General features: G+C 37.2%; 2 protein-coding genes across 4 annotated transcripts in view; both read right to left on the bottom strand.

The window, feature by feature from the left end:
• Dsel (dermatan sulfate epimerase like) overlaps positions 1-24,042 on the bottom strand; it is a 306,490-nt gene that overhangs the window by 82,543 nt on the left and 199,905 nt on the right. Inside the window, exon 5 of one of the 3 annotated variants that reach the window (XR_012447000.1) lies at positions 9,916-10,774. The exons of 1 other annotated variant lie outside the window; for it this stretch is intronic. The gene's annotated coding sequence lies outside the window, so the exon portion shown is untranslated. Of the gene's footprint in view, positions 1-9,915; positions 10,775-24,042 lie in introns of those variants that run through there. One more of the 3 variants, XR_012447002.1, reaches the window with a different exon arrangement.
• Positions 20,382-20,928, bottom strand: LOC109677080 (dynactin subunit 6-like). Its single transcript, XM_074069524.1, has 2 exons — positions 20,883-20,928; positions 20,382-20,816 (listed from the first exon to the last, which is right to left on the bottom strand). Exons 1-2 carry the CDS (start codon positions 20,926-20,928, stop codon positions 20,401-20,403), a joined length of 462 nt encoding a protein of 153 aa, XP_073925625.1. The 3' UTR covers positions 20,382-20,400.

Below are 24,042 nucleotides of genomic sequence, written 5' to 3'. Positions count from 1 at the left end.
AATGCATTAAATATGCAATAGTGTGTTTTTTTTTATTTTCAGATGCCTCCTCCACCCTGAAAGTACATTCTTTCTATTTGCAAGGGACCATTGATAGTATAACATAAAAATAGAAGCTTTATCTAGACCCATGGTTTCAAGATAAAAGACTGGACCTCTGAGGTATAGTGTAGGTAGACATTCTTAAATCACAGTAAATTACAGCCCAAGGGTAAGATGTCAGGAAACATAAGATCTCTCAATATTTGGCACATTTGGAGAAGTGGGAGCAAAGGCACTTGCAATAAATAGGACAGATAAGTTTAAGTTATTAATTCAGCTCATACCTTGGAATTGTAATTTTTTTATTGTGTTAGCATGAGACTCATAACATTGTAACATAATTACAGAATGGAAAGTATATATTCAGTAGTTCTTTGCTGTACATTCTTTCATAATCACATTATTGATCTCTGACTCATTATGCATGAATCAAAGCCTATGCTTCATTCATTCACTAATTAAATTAAATGTTGCATATAAAATTATACAATTGTATAAAAATATATAAATTCATTTATACATATAAATGAATACAAAATAAACCAAGCAACTGTTTCAATCACTTGGAGAATATTGGTGACAAATGCAAACAAAAATTCCTACTTTTTAGATATTTACAAGCCCCTCTTAAGGAGCAATTATTTAATAAACAGAAATACAAACTCTGTACAATATTAGAATGAAAAATTAAAGTGGAAAAACAGGAAAGAAGTGTGCAAAGGAACAAGGGATCTGACATACTGGAGTTAGGAGGATCAGAAGTTTTCACTATTGAATAGAATATATTTCACTGAAAGGTGAAACAGAGCAAGCATGTAAGAGAGGACAGAAAGTTTTCCAACTGGAGAAAATGTCCTATAGGGAAAGGGAAAAGAATTAAAAACTGGAGCAAAACCTCTAAACACATGAGAAGACTGCTTCTCCCCCAGCCCAGGACTGCTGGTTGTCCATATTAGTAAATGGGTAAGGTAAGAAAGAAATGAAAAAGGAGCCAGGATGATAACCAGGGCAGGGGCAGACGAGGATGTGTCTTATAGGCCAGTGTAAGCGTATGGACTTTGCTCTTTGAAAAGAAGGGTAGTGAGGAGCAGGGTTCGAGGAGGAACACCAGGATTGACTCAATTTTTAAGTGGATGAAAGTACTGGATCTGGAGCAAGCTACAGCATAGACACAGATTAAAAGGCTACTGTGAAAGCAGAAAAGAAAAATAAAGACAACTAAATGTAATTAACTTACCATGTTGCAAAATATGATACAGGTGGATGTAAGATTGATATTCATTGCCAGCCACAAGCAAATAGAAAATTACACAGAGGGGTAGAAACCAAAAATAAAACACAGATTTCAAGCCCCAGCTTCTCATTCATTCTCAAATGTGTAAGATGTATGTGTCTTTAGATTATGAACTACAAAGAAATACATAAGGTATCTTAATTTCAGAGAAGCTAAGTCATAAATTTACTGGGGATATTTTATACCTTGCTGGTTATATAGCTAAAATCAGGAAATATGACAAGTTAAAGGAGTCCATTATTATACCTTATAATACATAAGGATAGAACATCCATACATCTATGGAGGACTCAGCTTCTTCTCAATAGTGGCTGTAGTTTTTCTCTAAAAATGTAGACAAACTGGTGTAAGATGTCTGTCAAGTAGTTTTGACCACTAAACACCATAGCATAAATCAATAGCTAGCACATTCTATCTTTATGTTGGGTAAGGGTCATTACTATACTTCTAGGGGATCCCTGAAGATATGCTTAAAGTTACCCCAGACCAGACACAAGTTAAGCCTTATCCTTAAGCCTATTTACTTATCACCTTCTCATTTTGAATCCCTCAATCAAATATCTACACAGAAATAATAAAGTTCTGTCTTCATATTCCTGGATAAGAAAATACAAAAAGTAGTAGGAGGTTTTAAATATCCAAAGATTGTAACAGAATAAGAAAGTAGCTGTTAGGTCCCTGGCATTCTTGGGGAGGGCAGAAGAACCAGAGGCTACACCTTAAAACCAGACCCCCTGATTTATGACCACTTTTTTCTCCCTGTCTAATTGCTTCTCGGCTTGCAAAACAACTCAGGAACTTCCAGTTACTCAACTAGCCAGTCATGGCGACCTATTCCATCTGGTGATCGCAGCTAACCAGAGACCAGAGACTTTCTCCCTCCCCCATGGCTTAGCCCCTCCTATAAAGCCCACTACCCAATTCACCCAAGTCGTTGCTCCATGGTCTGGGGGGGGGAGGGGCAGCCCTGCAGTCTGGATCTTAATAAATCTTTCCTTTCCACATGTGGCGTGGTCTTAATTCAGCAGTACCATACATCTGGTGACGAAATCCGGGAGAGGTTACAGGATGCTCCGGCCTGGGGCTGCTCCCTTGGCCTCCGTGTCCTGCCCTCTCCCGAACCCAGACTGCTGAACTGACCCCATGTGCCTCCAGACTGTGGATTTCAGACCTTACTGCCTTGCCGGCTTTTCCATCTATCATTAGCCTTTCTCTTCCACTGCTCTCCACCTGACCTACTCCTCAGGCTAACCAGTTAGGACATTTCCCGCTGGATGGCAACCCAGGCCAGGGACACCTGCCCTTGGGAACCTGTCCTGGTGACACTCCCACTCTCACTCTTTCTCTCCTGCTCTCCCTCCCTGTCTTCCTTTCAACAGCCCCTTCAGCTTACTATGACCAAAGGGCAACCAGATGATTCTGCTTTCCTTGCCTGAGTCACGTAGAGGAGGCTAGATCTTGACCTAGGTCTATACTGACCTGAAGAGTAAACTCACCAAGCCACCTGCCTCACTCTCTCTCGCTCTCCCTCTCTCTCTCTTTCTCTGTCCCTCTCTCTCTCTGCTTCTACATTATGGAGACCTCCCACTCTACATTAGATGCATCCACAGGGATGCCTTCTCTGCACCCTCCCCCTTGGTCTCAAGACAATATAAAACCTAAGCGACTGATTTTCACACACTTCTAGGTCTTAACAATATCTGCCATTACAATGGTAAATGATCCAAAATTCCACTCATCCAAGCTTTCCCTTCCCTTTGCTCTCAACCCTCCCTCCTCCAATCTTGTAATGCTGTCCAAATCCTCCTTGCCAGCAACAAACCCTGCTCTCAAAGTCTGTGTCTCTCCCTCCCACTGAACTCTCTTACTTGTGACCTCATGGGCTCTGTCTGCCCACCTCCCAACTCTTCCTGCCAGTCCTCTACCTCAATCTCTTCTCCCACCCCATCCTCCCATGACTCAGACCCCCCTCCTTCCACCCTGGATGGCTCTCCTAAACATCTGCCACCCTATTCTCCTTCTACAGTGGTCACAATTAACCTTGAGCCATCGGCTCCTAAGGAACCAATAATGCCAGCCTTGCCCTCAGGCCCTGCTAAAACCCTAACCCACTATACTTTACCTTAACTCTCATTTATCTTAACTATGGGAGGTGGCAGGAGCTGACAACATTATCAGAGTTCATGTGCCTTTTTCCATGACTGACCTCTCCCAAATTGAAAAGAGGTTTCCTCCTTCTCTAATAACTCAGCCTCCTATATTAAAGAATTTAAATACCTAACCCAATTATTCCCAACTCTCTTTTTATTTCCCAACCACTCTCTGATATTCAAAGAAAAAAAACTTAAACAGGCAGAGGGTGGTCCTCAAATCCCCCAGGGAGATCTTGTGAAAATGGCATTTAAGGTATTTAATAACCGAGATGAGGTTTGACACCAGTGAAAGGCCCAGCTCTTGGCAGCTGCCCTGAGGCTACCTCCTCCAACTTCCAGATGGGCCTGACAACAACACACACCTCCAGGGGCCTGCTTCAAGTGCACTCAGATAAGACACTGGGCAAAGAACTGCCCTTTACCTCACCCGCCACCAGGACCCTGTCCACAATGTGGCCAGAATGGACACTGGAAGGACGACTGTCCCTCTTTGTCTCTACAAGGTTGGTCAGTCTCCCACTCCCACTCTCTACAGAGTGAAGGCCTCACAGACCTCTTGGGCCTAGTGGCAGAAGACTGACGTGGCCCTGGGACCTTGGCCCCCTTCAAGATCACCTCGGAGGAGCCCAGGGTAACATCCAAGTAACAGGTGGGCCTCACACACCTACTTGGTGCTACCTGACTTCTTGGGTAAGCTTTATCCTTCACAGATCTCCATGATGGGCGTGGATGGTCTCCTCCACCAGCCAGTAAAAGAAAACACAGTTTTATTTATAGATAAACTCTAATATATGATAAAGTTACAGTTAACTATAATCTAAGAGCTGCCTAAAAAGATTTTTGAACTCATATGTCCTAAATGACTATCTTATAACTGTGTTCTGTATTTATCTAAATATAATACAAACTTTTACAAAGTTCAATAATGAGCTAAAGCTCTCTTTTATCTAAAAGTGCTACATTTAATCTGCATTCTGACAGTCAGCCTCTATTTGCCTTTAATGGTCCCACAAACACTTCATAACAACTAACCTAGAGAGTTTTGCCATAAGAATTTAAAGACAGCCCTCATCTTTGTGAACAGGCCCTAACCAGAGACTTTTTAGATTGGTACTACCCAGAGGCCACCCTTCTTCAGTGCAGAGTCACAGAGCCCCTCACCTGCAGGTCAACTGAGTCCTTTTAAAACTTTCTGGCCTCTGGGGATACAAAGTCTCTAAAGAGAAAGCTCAATTATGTCTCCCTCAGGTCACTTACCTAGGTGTGTTCTTAAAGGGACAGACTCACTCCCTGAGTCATGAGTAAATCAACCCAATCCTCTGTTTCCTACTCCCCTATATCATAAAAGCAGCTTAAAGCTTTCTTGGGAGTTATAGGATCTCACAGAATCTGGATCCCTAAAAGTATGCAGCCTTCAACATATACCTTTTTATGCTCCTCCTAATATTCCTATTGGGTCTTAAATAATATATGACCACCCATTTCTCTTAGAAAAGTTGCCTCCAACAGACTCTGCTCCTCTGGCTGACTACCTACCTTATTTTAACCTCCTCCAGGAACTTCTCAGATAGCAGGCAGGTCAGATCCTACTCCACCTCACAGAGGGCCCCACAACAATTTCAATTAAACCAGGGCATCTTGTTCTCAAGGCTCTTTGACCCTCTCCACTGGGACCTCGGTAGACCAGCCCTCATCTGGTCATCCTCACAACGCCTACTGGTGTCAAGCTCAACGGGACCCCCCAGTGGTAGCACTTTTCAAGGATAAAAAATTGCCACCAACTTCAGGCTCTTCCATAACAATAAAGGATGAGCACTCTTATGTACCACTGGGTCCCATGCAGCTACGCCTCTCCTACAAACTCTCTCCCTCTTCCACTCCTGCATAAGCTCTTAGTCCTCCTTCAAAAGGGCACTACTACCCCTAGCTGCAGCCAAGACACCTGTAACCCTGTAAATTTCACTGTACTTAAGCCATCTGATTGGACACAGGGACAAATAATTAGCACAAGGATAGATGGCCAAAACTTTGACCCTGGGACTCTGTTACTACTTAAGTTAACAACTGTTATCCAGGAGAGTTTCCCATACCAGGTCTTCCACTCCTTTTATGAGGAAATGCCAAATAAATTCCCCATTTCTGTTACAACTAAAAACTTGTTCCTCACACTGGCCAAATCTAGCCCAGACATTAAGTGTCATTTTGTGCTATGTGTGCGGGGGAACCAACATGGGAGACCACTGAGAGGCAAGGGAATTAGTCTCACAAGTGCCTTTCAATGCTATGGAAATACAAACCCTTAAACCAGGAAAATGCTCTTTAACCCTAGATGCCTCCAGGATCATTCAGGGAACTCAGCAGACAGACTTCCCACCAGATGCTACTACAACCTTCTCCCAACAACTGGCCTTGTCTGCAAATGAAGCCTGGGAAAAACCGTCAGCCTCCACTCCTGGGGACCTCACAAATTTCCAAATTCCAGCCAACTCCCTGCTTTAACAATGCCCCCACTCAGCACGAAGCAGCTAGATTGATTGGCGCCCATAATACCAACAAAAGGCTTGAATGTTAGGTCCCTGGCATTCTTGGGGCCTGCAGAAGGACCCGAGGCTACACCTTAAAACCAGACCCCCTGATTTATAACCGCTGATTTCTCCCTGCCTGATTGTTTCTCGGCTTGCAAAACAACCCGGGAACTTCCAGTTACTCAACTAGCCAGGCATGTTGACCTGTTCCATCTGGTGATCGCAGACAATTAGAGACCAGAGACACTCTCCCTGCCCCATGGCCTGGTCCCTCCTATAAAGCCCACTACCCAATTCACCCAAGTTGCTGCTCCCTGATCTTGGGGGGTGGGGGGTAGCCCTGTGGTCTGGATCTTAATAAATCTTTCCTTTCCACACGTGGCGTGGTCTTAATTCGGCAGTACTTTACAGTATCATAAAAAATTGTAAAATATCCAAGATTGTGGTCTGGTGCAAGCTAAAAACTTACCCTTTCAGTCTCATAGATGCCAAAAAAAGGCATGAATACTGGGTAAGTGACAAAGGCAAAGCACACACTTCTTACTTCTTACTAGTAATTGCTTATTTTGCATCAGAAAGCATAAGCTTCACATTTGCATCACCACCCCCCCCACACACACATCTTATAGGGACTTACAAAGCATCCCAAGTCAAGGATGCTGCATCCATGATAGATCTGTGTTACAGTATTTAGAAATACTTCACAAGATTTTTCAGATGTGGTGAACATACCAACATTACAAACTACTTAATGAATTTTGAGGGCTTGAGAAGACAAAAGGATCTTGAACTAGGATATCATGAGTAAAAGAGAACTGAAAGCAAGTTTGTGGCCCTGGGGTTGCACTCGCTTATGTCCCAGCACAGCACTTATTTCAGCATGTTAAAAATAGGTAGAGAAACGATTCTGGGTACTGCTAATCTGATTTGCTTCTGTGGTTGGTTGCTTTTTTACAAGTTGAGTCAAGTTTCACTTTCAATTTTTGCTTTCCTAAAATGATTGCTCTGCAAATTTCACTCTTCTTGCCTCCATTACTTGGTAGAGTTACTTCAATGGAAATTATTGCTCCTTGTGTGTTAGGTGTATACTGATGAATAATTTGAGTCATGTTGGAGTGCTATTCTTATTTATGATATGTCCTTCAAAATATTGCTATATCTGGAAGTTATGAATATGTCACCTAAGGTGATGAAGAGGTCCAAATAGTCACTTTCCCAAAGTTGTAACTGGCACTTGCTCTAAATTGGTGTGATTATGTCTAAGCCATGAGGTTTGAAAGGACAGTGTTGACATGCACAGACACTTTCTGTTGCTTTTATGCCTTTCTTCCTATCTCTGATCCAAACATCATTTTTATCCTTGACTGAATATGACAGCTGTGTGATTTCTTTTTCTGTGTAAATCCAATTAGTCTGTCTATGCATCTAAGCTTTTTAATTTTTTTGTATATGCCTTTGTTTCTCTCTCCTTTTTTCCTAAACAAGCTGTTTACATTCTCAGAATGTTTGTCTTAGATCTTCATGCTTGTCTGCTTTTCAAATTACTTAGCCTTTAATTCCAGCTTCCTGTTATGGGTTTACTAATAACCACCCTCATCTCTCCGCACACACGCTTTGATTTAGTTTCTTCTCTTCACACATGCATTGGATTATTTGAGTCAATAGCTCACTTAAAAGAAACAGGCGAAATGATCCTGACAAAGTCTCAACATTGATTTTGTACTCTGTAAAGGTTTACAAGAGCTTAATGCGAATGTTTTGAAACTCAAGGATATTGGTCAACTAATTATTTCAACCAATGCTTTAAAAAGAGATAAAAACAGACACAAAGAAGAACATCAAAAGTCTTTTGTAGAGATATATCAAAACTACTGATGTAGCTGATAAGAAAATCAACTTAGCTGAAACACATCACCCCCATTATGAAATGTATTTATTAAAAAATCTATAAAGTGAAATAATTTATAAAAAGTTAATATGTGGTGGACTCCAAGTAAATATAAGTCCTCTCACATTTATCTTTAATTGAATGTTTTCTCTTTCCTGCAAAATAACAAGCTAATTTTTAAGGATGTAGATAATAAGAAGTTGAACTGTAGAAATAGTATAGTTTACGCATATTGAAAGAGAAAGATATCTTTTAAAGGGATTGTTTTAAGGAGTTATGATAGGTCTAGAAAACCATTGTTTACAGTCTATAAAAATAAAGTATTCTGGCAAAAAAGTTGTCTACCTGAAACAAAACAAAGCCCTATTAAGAAGTCACTCATCTTGCCTCACTATGTCCTAATGTTCTTAGATGTGTCTCATTTTATGTAGCAATTCATGACAGAAATTCCATTTCAAAAGCTCAATTTTTACAGCTTTTATGAATTAGGGAATGTTTCTGTAGAAAAATTTACTTCATCATAAGACAAGACATTAGAACTAGGATTGAGATTTTCATATTCTGGTTTTACTGTTTTTAGTGTAGCACATTGTTAACTATACTATAGTTGGAGTGGTTCTATTTTTTATGATCTAAAGATCATAATAGAGAGAAAACTTGATTTTTTCCCAGTTATTGCTAATCAAAACAGTGATTCTCAAGCGTTCTCTACTTACTCCCATCTCCAACATAAGTACTGACAGTAATTCAGAAATAGAACTACATCCAGTCTGATGTAACCCAACAGACTATGCTGAAATATTTCTCAGTGGAACTTGACTTCCACTATTCTCCCTATATTTTATTGTTTAAGGATACATTGTCATATTATATTGTCATGTTTATCCCAGCATAGTTTCTGACATTTAAAAAAGATAAAAAATATAGTCATTTTGTTGATTTCCAAGATTAGATAGCTCATCTGAATACTCAAAGATATGACTCAGATGTGGGGAATAGTTTTTTCACTCTTCCTTTGAAAATCTAAAATTATAAAAGCATTTTTTTTCTTTAGAATTAGAAGTATAAAAGAATGATGAATGGATTTCCTTTATCAATATTACTAAGGTACTTAATCTTCCAGGAAGATGTTATATATGTATTTCTCACTACTCCGCCTGCTAAATATAACTGAAAACTCTTGGTATCTTATCGAAAACAAAACTAAAGAAACTCTGAAAGGAGATGTGATCTCAAGACTGTGGATCTCAGGACTTGTGAGATGACACATGGTACCCCATGTCTTCCAGACTTGATACTAGAGAAAATGGGATATCAGAAATGCCAATGAGTGCAAACAAAAAATTACTCCAACAAAGGCCTGCCTTTCTAGTCAAGGATTAAGGAAGGGGCATGCTTTCTGTTACAGAAAAATGCAATAAAAAATTATGAAAACACTACACAGTTCATCCCACTAAAGAAATAACGACATCTAAGATAAAACAATAGAAATCATTTAATCTGTACACTATAGAGAAAATGGACCCAAAGGGGAAATGGTAACTAATGAGATTATTTCACAAAATAGCTAACAATCTGCCACTTAAGAGTCTCAGAAAAGGAGAAAGGGGAGAAATGAAATCGTCTTGGAAGAAAAAAAGTGCCTGAAAATATCCATGTTATTAGAGACATAAACTACCTACTCAAGAAGCTGTACTTTCAAACAAACAAACAAACAAACAAAATGAAACCTATAACAAAAAATTATAAGAACAAGGAAAAAAGCTCTTAAAAGAAGCTAGATAAAAATGACATGGAGGAAAGAAGACATCATGCTTCTCATCAGAACGAATAGAGACTGGGAGGAAGGGCTAGTTGAATCTGTTGATGCTTCACCAAATCTAACTGCATGACTCTCAGCCTCTTGCGGGTGGAAAATAGTGTAAGCCATTGTAAACAGAGTAAACTTCCAATAACTTAATTACTTAATGCATTGGGGCAAGGCAATATTCAATTTTAAATTTTTATTTTTGAGAACTAACCTTTTTTTTTCAATGCTGGTTAAACATATACAGATTAGGACATGATAAGAAACCCAGTATTTTATTTCTTCTATTTGGATTTTCAGAACATTTTATCCTTATTTAGTCAGTAAGATGATATTTTCTCCTTTGTGAACATTTTGTTTCCTGAAAACAGAGTAATAATCCCATAAGCAGAGAAATGTTCATCTTTAGAGCAATTCATGCCATAAAACCTATGATTCTGTCCAATTCTGTTATGCACTAATTTTTTACTTCACTACTTAGGTAATAAAACACAGCCCAACGGTGTGAGCATTAGAGTCTAATAAGGACACACCCTGGTGACTGTTAAGAATTTGAGTATAAATTGGGTGTCCTTAACAACTTCTTTTCATCATTATCAGACCATAAAAAATTCCCAGGGTGAATTATTAGAACTATGAACGACAAATATAAATGCCAAAGACACAAGCAATACATTGAAGTGAAAATACTTTCAAACCTGGAAAATTTTCATGCATGGATAAGAGTTTAAAGTCCTCTATGAGTTTTGTGAATATTCTATTCAGAATGCTGAAATATCAGCCACTGAATTCAAGAACAATAGTCAAAAAATATGCTCAGGCAGAAACATCACTTTATCTTGTGGTGACTTAGTTAGATTTATAGAAATCCAGGGTTTTACTATCAGTTCGTGTTGAAAAACAAAGGGTTTTGAGGGGAAATTGTCGGTGGTTGTTCAGGAGGTATCCCTTGGCTGCCGTGCATTTTTTCCTCCTCATTGTCTATCCAGCTCTTTCTGACAAGGTCATAGGACTGCAACTTCTCCAGGTATGGCTCCTCCAAGAATTGTATGTATTCTCGAGAGTCTGTTGAAAAAGGAGCAAGAGGGGCACAGATAAGAGGTATGCACTGCTCTATTGACAGTTGGTATGCAAAGCATTCAATTAACTTTTTAATTTGTTGTTGAGTAAGCAAGGTCATTTTCCCCTAATATCCCACACAGGGAAAACATGGGGACTGAATATCATTAAGGTCTTTTTCAGAAGTAATTTGCTTAACAATGAATCAGCATATATTCTTAAAGTCAAGTAGATTGCAAAATGACAGGGTTTTTTTATTAGACAAATAGCTGTTTCCTGTTCTCCTGAAAGATTCTTTTGAACTTTGAAGGTTGTCAATTTAACAAGTTATAAGTTTATACATTTAATCATTTGCAGCTAAATGGATGGAACTGGAGAACATCACTGAGCGAGGTTAGCCAGGCCCAGAAGACCAAAAATCATATGTTCTCCCTCATATGCGGACTTTAGATCAAGGGCAAACACAACAAGGGGACTGGACTTTGATAACTGATAAGACGAGAGCACTCAAGGGAGGTATGAGGATAGGCAAGAAACCCCTCCCCGCAAAAAAAAAAAAAAAAAAAACCCAACAAGATAGCATTTGATGTCCGCAATGCAAAAGAACTAATGAAGAAACTTTAAAGTGACAGAGGCCAATAGGAGAAGGGGACCAGGAACTAGAGAAAAGGTTAGTTTGAGAAGAATTAACTTAGAATGTAAACACACATGTATACGAAATCAATGCGAGTCAACTCCCTGTATAGCTATCCTTATCTCAACTAGCAAAAACCCTTGTTCCTTCCTATTATTGCTTATACTCTCTCTTCAACAAAATTAGAGATAAGGGCAAAATAGTTTCTGTTTGGTATCGAGGGGGTAGGGAGTGAGAGAAAGGGAGGGAGCAGGGGGACTGGGCGGGGGGAATGACCCAAACATTGTATGCACGTATGAATAAAAGAAATAAAAAAAGAAAAAATATTCTTTAAAAAAAAAAAAGTTTATACATTTAAAAAGTTACAAAGTTATAAATTTAGAATTGTAAGTATAAAATTCTTTGTCAGTCATCTTAAGTAGGAGGCAATGTTTGCATTATGAACAGTGGAGAGGAGAAGAAAAGAGAGACTGTCATGTAATTGAAGGCAAGCAATACGAAAGAAGCTCCCTGGAAGCTTGAGGTATAAAGAATATAGGTCTACTTCCCCAGTTAACATTCAACGCACCTATCTTTCCATAGTAATTAGGATACTTATTTGTTTCTTATTGTGCATATGCAATTCTCATTTTTAATTCAGAGAAAGACAGCAGTTCATTTTCCTTTGGACTTTTCAATCTTGGCAAAGGTAACGGGTGCCATTCTCATGAAATGATGGGTAATGGATACATCAGCATCCTAAGTCTATTGGATAAAATTCAGCTTCAGTAAATAAGTACAATTTGCTTCCTATGATGCTTTGAATTTCTATAATATAATGTTTTTAGCAAGGCCTGGTGGCATATCCCTGTAATCTCAGTCTCAGAAGATGGAGACAAGAGATCCTTGAGTTTGAGGCCAGCAAATTTTATGAGACTTTGTGTCTAAGAAAAAAAATCCAAATTAAAGGTCTGGGGGTATATCTCAAGTGGTAGTGAACTTGCCAAGTATACATAAGGCACTAGGCACTATGCATTATCACACACAGAGAAAGATTTCCAGGAAATTAAACAAGCATTTTATTCTTTATTTATCACTAACAATGCTTTGATAAAATTTAAAGTGAGAAGTATAAATAGCAGGGTTCAACTCCCTCTCCATGAGAATTTCCTTCTTTTGACACTGTTTCCATGGAAAGACTGTCTTAATTGAAGCTGTTATATTGAAGCTATCACCAAGCAGTATGCATTATTGCCACAACTCCTGCAGGAACAGGTCAACACCAAGATCTGTCCAACCGGAAATGTAGTAGTTGTCACCACTCAATAGGTCCTCAGGGCAGCCTAGAAGACTCCATGACCTCGTAACCTAGCTCACAGATCTGACAGTGGTTCTGGGAATGAGAGCTGAAGATGTCCCCCTTGGGTTTCCTTTCACCTCGGTTCTCCTCATGAGACTCCCTGAAGGCTATTCTATGAGAGGCCCTGCCACCTTTTCTTCTGTTCTGTGCTGCTCCTCACCTCAGCATGATGAGGACAAAGGGTGATTCCCTGGAGTGTTCCAACCCATACCCCAGGAAGGAGAGCAGCAAGGACTTGCACACAGACACTCTGTCCTCCCAGCTGAATGATCCACTGAGGAAATTAATCCCACCTAGCCTGAGGTGTCATCTGGATGAACCATCAGCCATTAGCCTCCATGTTCCTCTGTGATGCCTGAGCTGGAAGCTTAGGCAGACTCCAGCCTTCTGGCTAGGCTACCCTCTGCTCAAGTTGGAACTTCAGTAAATGCCAAGGTTTATTGTATCAACCTTCATTTTACTCTTTTGGTATTTCAAGTTCATGTTTGGTGATCTCACTATAGCCTGATGCAATTCAAAGATGCATCTGCTTGAAGTTTCTGTTCCTACTAACACATCTCTCCCTCAATTCCAAGTCATTTAGGCTTACAAGGAGAACCTTCAAGTAATGAAACAGTCCTCTAGGCTCTCTTCAAACTAACTTTCAATGTTTTCTCTGGTGGCAGAAAGGAGAAACAGTTGAGAGATGAAGGACATAGAATAGAAGCACAACTTAGTCACGGTGTTCAATGAGACCAGTGCCCAGTATAAGCCCACTCTGCAATCTTTGTGCTAGGACTCCTTTTCTATATCACATGCTTCAACTATTTCCACACATCCTGGAGGATGATCTCTATGCTGACATCACAAGGAAATCAAGTAGATATTCAGGGCCATCCAAGAGCAGATGGCGATCAGCATACCTGTCCTCTGTGTCTGTCCCCTGAAAACAGATTCCACCTCTCATCTGAGTTTGCTGTTTGTATGTCTGAGAAGGTGAATCGTAAACAGATTTCTTGCCACAAAGTGAACAGCAACTGTGCTTTTGTGAGACCCCTGTGGATCCCTTCCTTTCTGCTCCTGAGAAGGACATGCAATCTGGGATATGAAAATGAGCTGGTGTTTTTGTTCTATGTGGCCCTAACCTCCCTTATGTTGGAATGAAACATTATAAGGAATTTCTGGGAGACTTGTGTACCAGGAGTAGAGATAGAGGAATGATAGGATATAATGCAATATATATGAAGGAAATTGGCATAAATTGCAAAATGTGAAATTATCTCAAGTGGTTGACTGGGTTTTTGTTTGTTTGCCTTTGCCTTCTGACTACCTAACCTCTTAACATTATTTGATCCTATTATGGTTGTAATAATAAGTGCCTCCCCCAACCCTGCACAAAGGCTCATGTATTAAAAACTTGGCTGCCAGGTGATGGAATTTTAGACAGTGATTAAATCATGAGGGCTCTTCTCTCATCAGTGAATTTGCAATTTGATGAAATTATTGGGAGGGTGTAGAAACTAGTAGCTGGGGCAGAAATAGGTCACCAAGAGTACCCAGGAAACATATATCTTGCCCTAACTTGTTTGCTCTCTCTGCTTCATGGCTGCCATGAGGTGACCTGCTTTCATTCACCATGACTTTCCACCATTATGCTTCTCTCTTTCCAGAGCCCTATAGACCCTGGACTGAATCCTCTAAAAACATAAGCCATAAAAAAGCATTTCTTATTTAAGTTGTTTTTCTCAGTTAGCTTATCACAGCAACAGAAAGAAGATGAACATAGATTCCCCTCTTTCTTGTGGAGTAGTGGTTGTGCAGATTGCATTGTGAGTAGTATATATGTGCCATGATTATTATCTGTTTGTATTTCTCTGGTCTTACTTGACAAGTGAGGAAGTTCAGGTGAGGACAGTTCTTAATCCTCAACCGCATTGTACAAGCATCTTTTTATCTTAAAGATATACTAACTTCCGTGCTACAACCAAGGCCAATCAAATTTGTACCTCGATGGGTGAGATGGGAGCATCTGAATTTTTTTTTTTAGTTTTCTGAGTGATTCCAGTGGGTAGTTGAGAATCACTAAACTCTATCTGTGCAGGTTTTCATTCTTTGTTTTCTTATTCCTTTTGTTTGATCTTTGTTATGATAATTCCTTGGGTAGAAAGAGACACATTCTGTTTCAAGCCAGGCAAAAGCTCTGCATTTGTCTCCTTTGCCATATCTATCTATCTATCTACCTACCTACCTACTTATCTATGTATATATGGGCGGAGAGATTATATATATATTTAAGTATAGTTATGGAAATTTTATAAATATATATCTAGAAATATTATATATATATATTTGCATGTAAACAAAGATTTTTTTTATATGTATACAATCTCCATACCCCATCTATATCGCAAAGACTTACTTCCTTGAGTGAGGCTCTCAGAGTTTCTTCATAAATCAGGTAAGCTTACCACTGACACTTTCTAAGTTTACAACTTCTACCATTTTAATTTGCATAAAAAGAAAAAAGTTAGCGATCATATGAAATACACAATATTCTGATCTTTAAGACAGAACAAATCCAAGTGAACTATATCTCACATTTATTTTCTTTTATTTAACTCAAAAACATTTGGGTTGGGGATACACCTCAATGATAGAGCATTTGCCTAGCATGTGCAAGCTCAAGGGTTAAATCTTCAGCACTGCAAAAATAGTTAATTAAATATGATATTTCCACAAATTTGAGCATTAAAATGGTAATTATCAATTTTTAAAAGTGTTTTTACAACTTATATAGATTTCAATTATATTTATTTATAGGCATCTCAACAAATGTATATTAACTCCCTAATGATGACATATGCTTGGCAATGCTATCCATGTTCAATTTTTAAATTCCAGCTATAACCACAGACATCACTGCCTCTATGATGAAGGCCGGCTCTTTATCACACACATTTTATAGTACTAACCCAAATATTTTCCAGTAGGACGTATTTCTCTGAAGGCAGCATTGCTGAGTGACCATCTTTTGAATTTATCTTCTATATAGAAGAATATGTTAAAAATATTTAGCATTAGGCCTATCTGATTTATTTTCAGAGTTTTCAAGCTCAGAGTTGATTGAAGACATGAAAGGATTCATCACCTAATAAGCTCTATGATTTATGCACCAAAAAGACAAAAATAAAACCAAACTCCAAAAGAAGTATGAAAACTAATTTGCTAGGAAATATTAAACAAGGTTAATCTTTCAAATATAGGAAAACTATTAAATCAAACTTTTGAGGAAGGTGTATGAGTTGATTCAAATATTATTGCTTTCAGAGAGTTAATTAATTCAGATTCCTATCTTCAAAGAGCATCTTAAGAGAAACACAAGTCAAAGTTTTATGATTGTTACATGAAGTAGAATCCACATAAGGTTTCCAATGTTTGTTTCTATAAGATTACTCTTTGATATTGTGGGAAGTTATCCACATTTATCTCTTAGTGAAATTTATTTTTTACTTGGAAATTACAAGCCTTTTCTTAAATTGTCTATTTTTCATCTTTTAAATTCTAATAAACAGAGGTAATATTATTAAATTATTTATTGTTTGGGTTAGTCTAAAGTCACAAGGAGAAAACTGATTATTATATGTGTTGACAAAATATTATATTCTCTTAGAGAAAGAAAGGTAGATAATGTACATGAAGTCAGAATTATGTGAGTGATCTCTCTGCCCTATGTCACAGTCTATTCATGCAACTATATTTTATTTGTATTGCACATCTGCCCATATATGTTAACTTTGTATGCTTTAAAAATAATTTTAGGCCTTATGCAATTGTGCTTTCTTTTTAAACTAATTAAGCTAAAATTGTTTTCTTCTGTAGTAACATTGTATCAGAATTACAAATGTGCCATAATATCTTTGTGAATTCAGCTGCCTATTGAAATTTGGCATTGGTAGCATATCAAATGATATGATAGCCCTATGTCAAACAATCAACATTCGTATCTTTGATTTTTATGAAATTAATGCTTACAGATTTAAATGACTATCTAAAATATAGATTCATAAACTGGATGCAGTGGTAAATGCATGTAATCCCATCTATTTGGCAGGTGAAGACTGAAGGGGTTGCATTTCAAGTAGGGTCCTTGAAAAAAAGTTAGCAAGACTCCATCTCAATCAATAAGCAAGACCTGGTGGTGTGCACCTCTGGCCCTGGCTGCAAGGGATGCCATAGGTAGGATATCATGGTCTAGGCCAGCTCTGGGCAAAAATATAAGACTCTAGGTGAAAATAAACTAAAGAAAAAAGGGCTGGATGCATGGCTCAAGTGGTAGGAAGCCTGCCTAGCAGATGTGAGGACCTGAGTTCAAACCCCAGTACTGCCAATATATAATATACATATATATGTATATTATTATGTATAATTTATGTCAAATACAGTCACAAATGCAACAATGCGCACATTAGTTTGTATCTCTTCTGTCCATTTCTTATGATCTAGATTTTATTCCTTTATTTTATAAGAATCCAATGTGTTAAATGCGCCATCAGTGATAACAATTCAGAGGATGCATTTAAAATATGGATGCTAACATGATGTGAGAAGTCATTCTGTGATGTCAAGACTTTGATTAAGAAAACTTTTATTCTAACAGTTACTTGTCCTAATAGTTCTGTTTTCTAATGACACATCTAAGGACTATCACAAAATAAAAGTAAAACAGATCATTAAAATTATCAAAAGTTACACATTTCCTTTTCTGTGTGCTTTCAATTTCTTCCTCTCAACTAGTTGCATAGATCATTTATTTGAACACTTAGAAAATTTCCATTTATTAAAAAAATTGTGACATTTTCATTGAAGTAGTTTTGCTGACATTTTGTGTCGCTAAAAGACTGAATGTAACACTTGTATTTGAACATTTGGCTATAATTTAAAGAAACTTTATGCAATTTTTTGTTCTTCTAAAAATCAATTGAGTATTTAAAAATTATATATATGTATACATACATACATAAATACATACACAACTGCTAAAACCTTATTTCAAGAATTGTGCGATACCAAACTGCTCTTTGTTCTGCTAAAACATCATTGCACTGCATGTAATTTTAGTCATATTTCTGCTATGATGTATCCTGTAGGATGCATGTCCTGTAGGATGAATTTGCATGCTTTCCCATCCCCTACCAGGTGCATGATGCACTTTTTTTACGTATTCACATTGTAGTCCATCGGTTTTCCACCCAGTCATTGCATGCTAATTACTGGTTTAATTCTTTGTTATTCTCTATGATAATAAGGTCTGTTAAGAGCCTGATTTTTTCATTGTAAACTTACAGCCCATAGGACAGTGCCCATTACATAAAAAGCAATGGCGAATATTTATTGTGTGAATTAATAAAGTATTTGAATTATTTGAAAACACACATTTACTTGTAATATTTGCCCTTATATTTGGCATATCATTATTAAATTCTGAAGCATAAGCCAGTGTATAATTTTATTGAAAGGAACTAAAAATTTACATATCAAACTACAGAGTCAAATAAAAATTAACATTTATAAAAATATCAATAAAAATATGAAAAAACACTCTAAACCAAAGAGTGTAAGCAAGTCACAGGAAAAATGATTAATACAAAGTAAATGGTTAATACACAAAAAAAAATTCAAAGAAACTGGAAATTAAAGTGGAATTAATTCTCCCTGTGAATTAATGAGATTCACAATAATAGCAATAGCCAGTCAACCTAGCACTTGTAGAATATGTTTGGGAACTCCATTCTTATTCTTTTGGAGTCTAGAAAATTTAATTATGTCATTGTATAAGTAAATGTGTTGCTATCTATCAGATTTTAAAACTCATTTATGTTTCAAATAATAATTTTAATTCTGAGCATTTCCCTGACTGAATATAAGTATCTATAAAGAAAACTATTAGCACATGGGTGTGTAGTGAGCATTGTTTTGGCTAGCAAAAGAAGTTGTTGTCCACATCATGCCAATTTATAGAGACACAGAAACCACAATTTGCTTATATGTATGCAAATGATCATACAGCATTAGTAATAAATGGGACGTTCCCTATGATATATTTTAAATGAAGATTTTAAGTGACAGAAAGCTATACACACTGTGACTTAATCCATGCAAAACAACACATTCTAAAAATATTTTGTGTGTCTGACATGTTATATGAAGATGTACAGAAAATGCTACAAAATACATAATAAACTATTATATTTCTTTTTTAAAGGTAAACACATTAGCTTTAGTATATCACAAAAATTAAAAAGAAAACTACTTTGGAAAGCTTAATGTAAACAGCCAAACTGACCCTCATACACTGCTGGTGGGAATGCAACCTAGTGCAACAACTTTGGAAAACAATATGGAGGCTTAAAAATCTAAACATAGATTAGCCATATGATCCAGCAATCCCACTCCTGGGGATATACCCAAAGGAATGCGACTCAGGTTACTCCAGAGGCACCTGCATACTCATGTTTATTGCAGCGCTATTCATAATAGCCAAGTTATGGAAACAGCCAAGATGCCCCACTACTGATGAATGGATTAAGAAAATGCGGTATTTATACACAGTGGAGTTTATTCAACCATGAAGAAGAATGAAATTTTATCATTCGCAAGTAAATGGATGGATCTGGAGAACATCATTCAGAACCAGATTAGCCAGGCTCAGAAGACCAAAAATCGTATGTTCTCCCTCATATGTGGACTTTAGATCTAGGGGAAATAAAACAGTGTTGTTAGACTGGGTCACAGGCTAAGGGGAGAACACATATGGGATGTATGGGGATAGGTAGAAAACCCAAAACATGAAAGTTCTGATGTCCCCACTGCAGAGAGACTAATACAGTAACCTTAAAGTGACAGAGGTCAATTTGGGAAGGTGACCAGGAAGTAGAGAAGAGGTCTCGTAGAGATGAATCTATTCAGGTTGTAATACACTTGTGCATGGAAGCTATGCTAGGAATCTCTCTGTATAGCTATGCTTATCTCAACTAGCAAAAATGCTTTGTCTTTCTTATTATTGCAAAAATTGGAGAAAAGGGCAGAACAGGTTCTGCCTGGAAGCAAGGGGGTGACGGGGAGAGGAAGGGGAGGAGGGGCAGAGGGAAGAAATGGCAAAAACAATGTTTGCACATATGAATAAATGAATTTTAAAAAACCCAGCCAAAACTAATTAAAATATGATCACTAAAATATGCTCAGCAATTCATGCAGTTTAGTATATGCTAGACTATAAAAACATAACAATATGCCCTTTCTTCACAGATAGTCTGTAATAAATTTGTGGCTAATAGTTTATATAACTTAAGAAAAGCTGAAATTGTAAATTATCAGAACAGGAGCAAGGATATAGGATATTAATTCATTTCATATAAATTGTAAAGTACAGTTAACAATGAAAAACCATTACTATCTTCTTTAACTCAGTTTAACTTGTATTATTCTTGCACACTGCTAAGAATGCACAAACACTGTGGACCATTAAAAAGATAGCAGTCAAAGGCTAAATGTTATCTTGACGTACCACAGTTCTTAGTTCTTAATTGGAGTTGAGTTTTCTTTCATTGTCTTCTTCAGTTGGTGGTAATTTGGCTAGATTTTCATCAAGAAATCTAGCTATAGTGTCTGTGGCTGTGATCTCTAAGACTGCACCCAACAAAGACAGTTCACACTGTAGATCACTGTATTCTCAGGGATGACTTCAAAAGTATTTAGGGTGCAACAAGCTCCAATAATGCAGCCATGTATCAATATTACATTCCTGTCTACATATGCTTTCGATTCAATGATATTGTTATCTACCATTTTCTTGGTTTGGGAATAACAGCCAACTTCAAATACATTATTGGTGCCAGCGATCATAGGTTTGGTATCTGAATCTTCAGTGTCAGGGGTAATACTACCCAGGTAAACATTTGTGATAAGGGCCTGCTCTTCTATTAGGTTATCCTCACCTATAACTATTGGTCCAGCCTGTGCAATAATTTGTGCTTTCAGGTGGATCACCCTTCTCCGTGCAATAGTTAGATCTCTGATTTCACTTAACACAAGTACAACTGCTCTAGAAGGCCTGAGGCACACCAGAGCTTGCAGGCTTTTAATATCCATTCCTGATAATGGACACTGAGTTGAGGAACACTTCCAACTCTTTTGACTCTTCTCTGACATCGTAGGGCCCCAGTCTCCAATCAGAGCTGAGATCGACACCGCTGCCCGGGCAAGCAATGGTCTGGTTATAGTACTTCTAACAGTAAGGTTGTTTGGAAAGGTAAAAAGGTCTTCTGATTCTAAAATTAAAATTAGAGAATGCAAGTGAAAAATAATAAAGTTCCCAAATTACTACTGTGAATGTTCAAGTTACAACAAAGAACATTAAAAATTTTGAATCTATAACTAGACAGAAAATGTCACTATTTTAACATGCTGTCAAGATTTCTCAATTCCACACACAAGAGCACTGAAATGAGATAAGAAAATTAACCAAATCAGCCACAGATATTTTGGTAACTTGACATATATGTAAGCATGCATCAGTGGTCACAATCATTTCAAGCAGGATGTTTATTATTGACACAACTTGAATCAGTATTCAATCTACCTTCCATGACAATATCCTGTGGCATCATGAAATCAAATGCATTTTATTGCATTCTAATAACAATAAGAAATATTTATATTACTCTTCTATATGCAAATTTTATTTCACCTAATTTCCTTATTGATAGTGTGTTTTTCTTTTGTTATGTAATTTAACAAAATACTGTTATCACAAAACTTCAGGATGATAGAAAAATAAGATACCATTAGAGTATATATGTAATTAGATATTCTGTAGCTATTTAAATGTGAAAACTGGAATAAGAAGTTGCAAAATTGTATCTCAGTGTTACTTTTCTGTATGTGATATGCTAAGATGATGTATCTTAAGGCGTACATAAACATATAGGAATAAAAATAAAATATCTACTAATACAGAAATGTTGTTGAGTCACAGAACTGTAGCTCAATCTGGAATAATTCAATTTGAATTTCCATATGATTGAAGAAATTCTCAGCCAGTGTGTAGATATGAAACTCTTTTGACTCCTATAATCAAAAGATAACACCTCTCATATGTTATATGAAGGTGAAAGACTGGTGATATAAAAAGAAGTGATATTTGTGTAGGAGTTTATAATCTAAAGGAAAAAAATACCAGAAATAAATAAAATGTAAGTGCAGAGATGGAAACAATTTTTTTTCAATTTTGAAAGAATAAGCAAAGAGGCAGAATTAGGAACTATTAAGAGCACTCTATTTTAATACAAGCGCAGACACTTGGACCTCGCTTGAAAGGTAATAGATATATAAGTGTGAACGGGTTAATGAAATTTTATATTAGTGTGTAGGCAATGGGATACAGAGAAAAGTACTTTTTGGTCAAGAATTGGCAGGCTTTGGGAACTAGTTCAGACTCACTTAATTGTTTCAGTATAGTCTGTTTGCTCTTTATTGTGGAAAAGTTCAACTCTGAGGAAAAATGGAAAAAAGTAAAAAAAAAAAATAGGAAAAAGTATAAGAAAAAGAAGTCTAAACAAGTCCAGCATTTTAAATTTATTTTTAGAACAATTTTTAGTTCTTTCCCAATTATAAAAAACACAAAGAAATCAGGATGGAGGATTTTTTTTCCTCTCAGCCTGTCAACTAGATAAAAAAACACAAATTGTAAGACAGAACATTTGATAATTTCTAGTTTGATCCAAGTTGCAAAAACTCCAAATAGCAAGAAAACCCATGGAAAAAATGCTCACCATCCCTGGCCATAAATGAAATGTAAATCAAAACCATACTAAGATTCCACTTCACTCTTGATGATAGATTAGTCATCATCAAGAACACCACCACCACTGAATACTGGTGAGGATGCGGTGAAAAAGAAACCCTTATATACTGCTTGTGGGAATGCAGCTAGTATAACTTCTTTGAAAAACAATATAGAGGCTTCTTAAAACACTAAACATAGATCTGCCATATGATCCAACAATACCACTCGTAGGGATATACCCAAAGAAATGTGACTCAAGTTATTACAAAAGCACCTGCATACCCATGTTTATTGTAGCCCTATTTATAATAGCCAAACTATGGAAACAGCCAAGATGCCCTACAACTGACGAATGTATCAAGAAAATGTGGTATTTATACAAAATGGAATTTTGCTCAGCCACAAAGAAGAATGAAATTTGTCAGTCACAAGTAAATGGATGAAACTAGAGAACATCATCTTAAATGAAGTTAGCCAGGTGCAGAAAGTCAAAAATTGTATGTTTTTCCTCATGTGGATTATAGATCCAAAACAAATGCAGTAATGTTATTGGACACAGGTCCAACACAAGGGGAGAATGTGCATGGGAGAAATAGGGAAAGGAAAAGAAACTTAAAACTTGAGTGTGGTTGCTATGCTCCCTGTTGAGGAGCAAATAAAGTTATCTTAAATTGGCAGAACCTACTATGGAAGGGAACCAGAAAAGAGGTCTGGCAGAGATGAACCAATGTGGGTTGCAATACACAAGTGCATGGAAACAATGCTAGGAATCTCTCTGTATAGCTATCTTTATCCCAAACTAGCAAAAACTATGTCTTTCTTATTATCTCTTATGTTTTCTCCTCAACAAAATCAGAGAAGAGAGTGGAACAGGTTCTGCCTGGAATTGATGGATGTGGGGGATGGAGGGCACAGGGATGGTGGGGGATGGGATGGCACAAACAATGCATATATATGTAAGTAAATGTAAAAATGATAAAATAAAAGAGGAAGGAGAAAAAAGTAACTTGGATATAAGTTGCCCAAAACTATTAAAATAAGAGGCAGGATTTTGGAAGAAATAATAGAAAGGTTATTTCTGTCTGGGACAGTGACTGCCTGGGGTCAGTGTTGCTGAACAGATGTAGAGAATTTGTGAATAGAGATGCTGTAGTGAGGCTGTTTGGTTGATGATTTTGCTTAAAATTTTTCAAAGAATTGTGTTTGTCATAATTCATGAAGTATATCTGACAAATTATGAAATATTTTATTCTGATTCACCGTGAGCTGACCTAGTACTAAATACAAACAGCAAAAACAAATAACAAACATCAGATTCAACAGAAAAAAATAGTTGATTCAAGTTCACAGAGAGTTCATCTGCTCAATATCCTCATCCTATTATTATTTCCATTTTGATTACATTGGCTGACAATGCTTCTTATCCAACAGGTCACAGGAAATGAGACAATTTTCCTGTGTACCTGGAGAAGCAGTTG

This window comes from Castor canadensis, chromosome 4 (assembly GCF_047511655.1).
Source record: "Castor canadensis chromosome 4, mCasCan1.hap1v2, whole genome shotgun sequence".
Lineage (NCBI taxonomy): Eukaryota > Metazoa > Chordata > Mammalia > Rodentia > Castoridae > Castor > Castor canadensis.
This window is presented reverse-complemented; position numbering and strand designations above follow the sequence as displayed.

Excerpts from the sequence above, each read along its gene's own strand:
- LOC109677080 (XM_074069524.1), bottom strand. The coding sequence starts at position 20,928 with ATGTCAGAGAAGAGTCAAAAGAGTTGGAAGTGTTCCTCAACTCAGT. Across the intron at positions 20,817-20,882 it reads GAAGTGTTCCTCAACTCAGT|TTGTACTTGTGTTAAGTGAA; the intron begins GTCCATTATCAG and ends CTTCTAGAGCAG.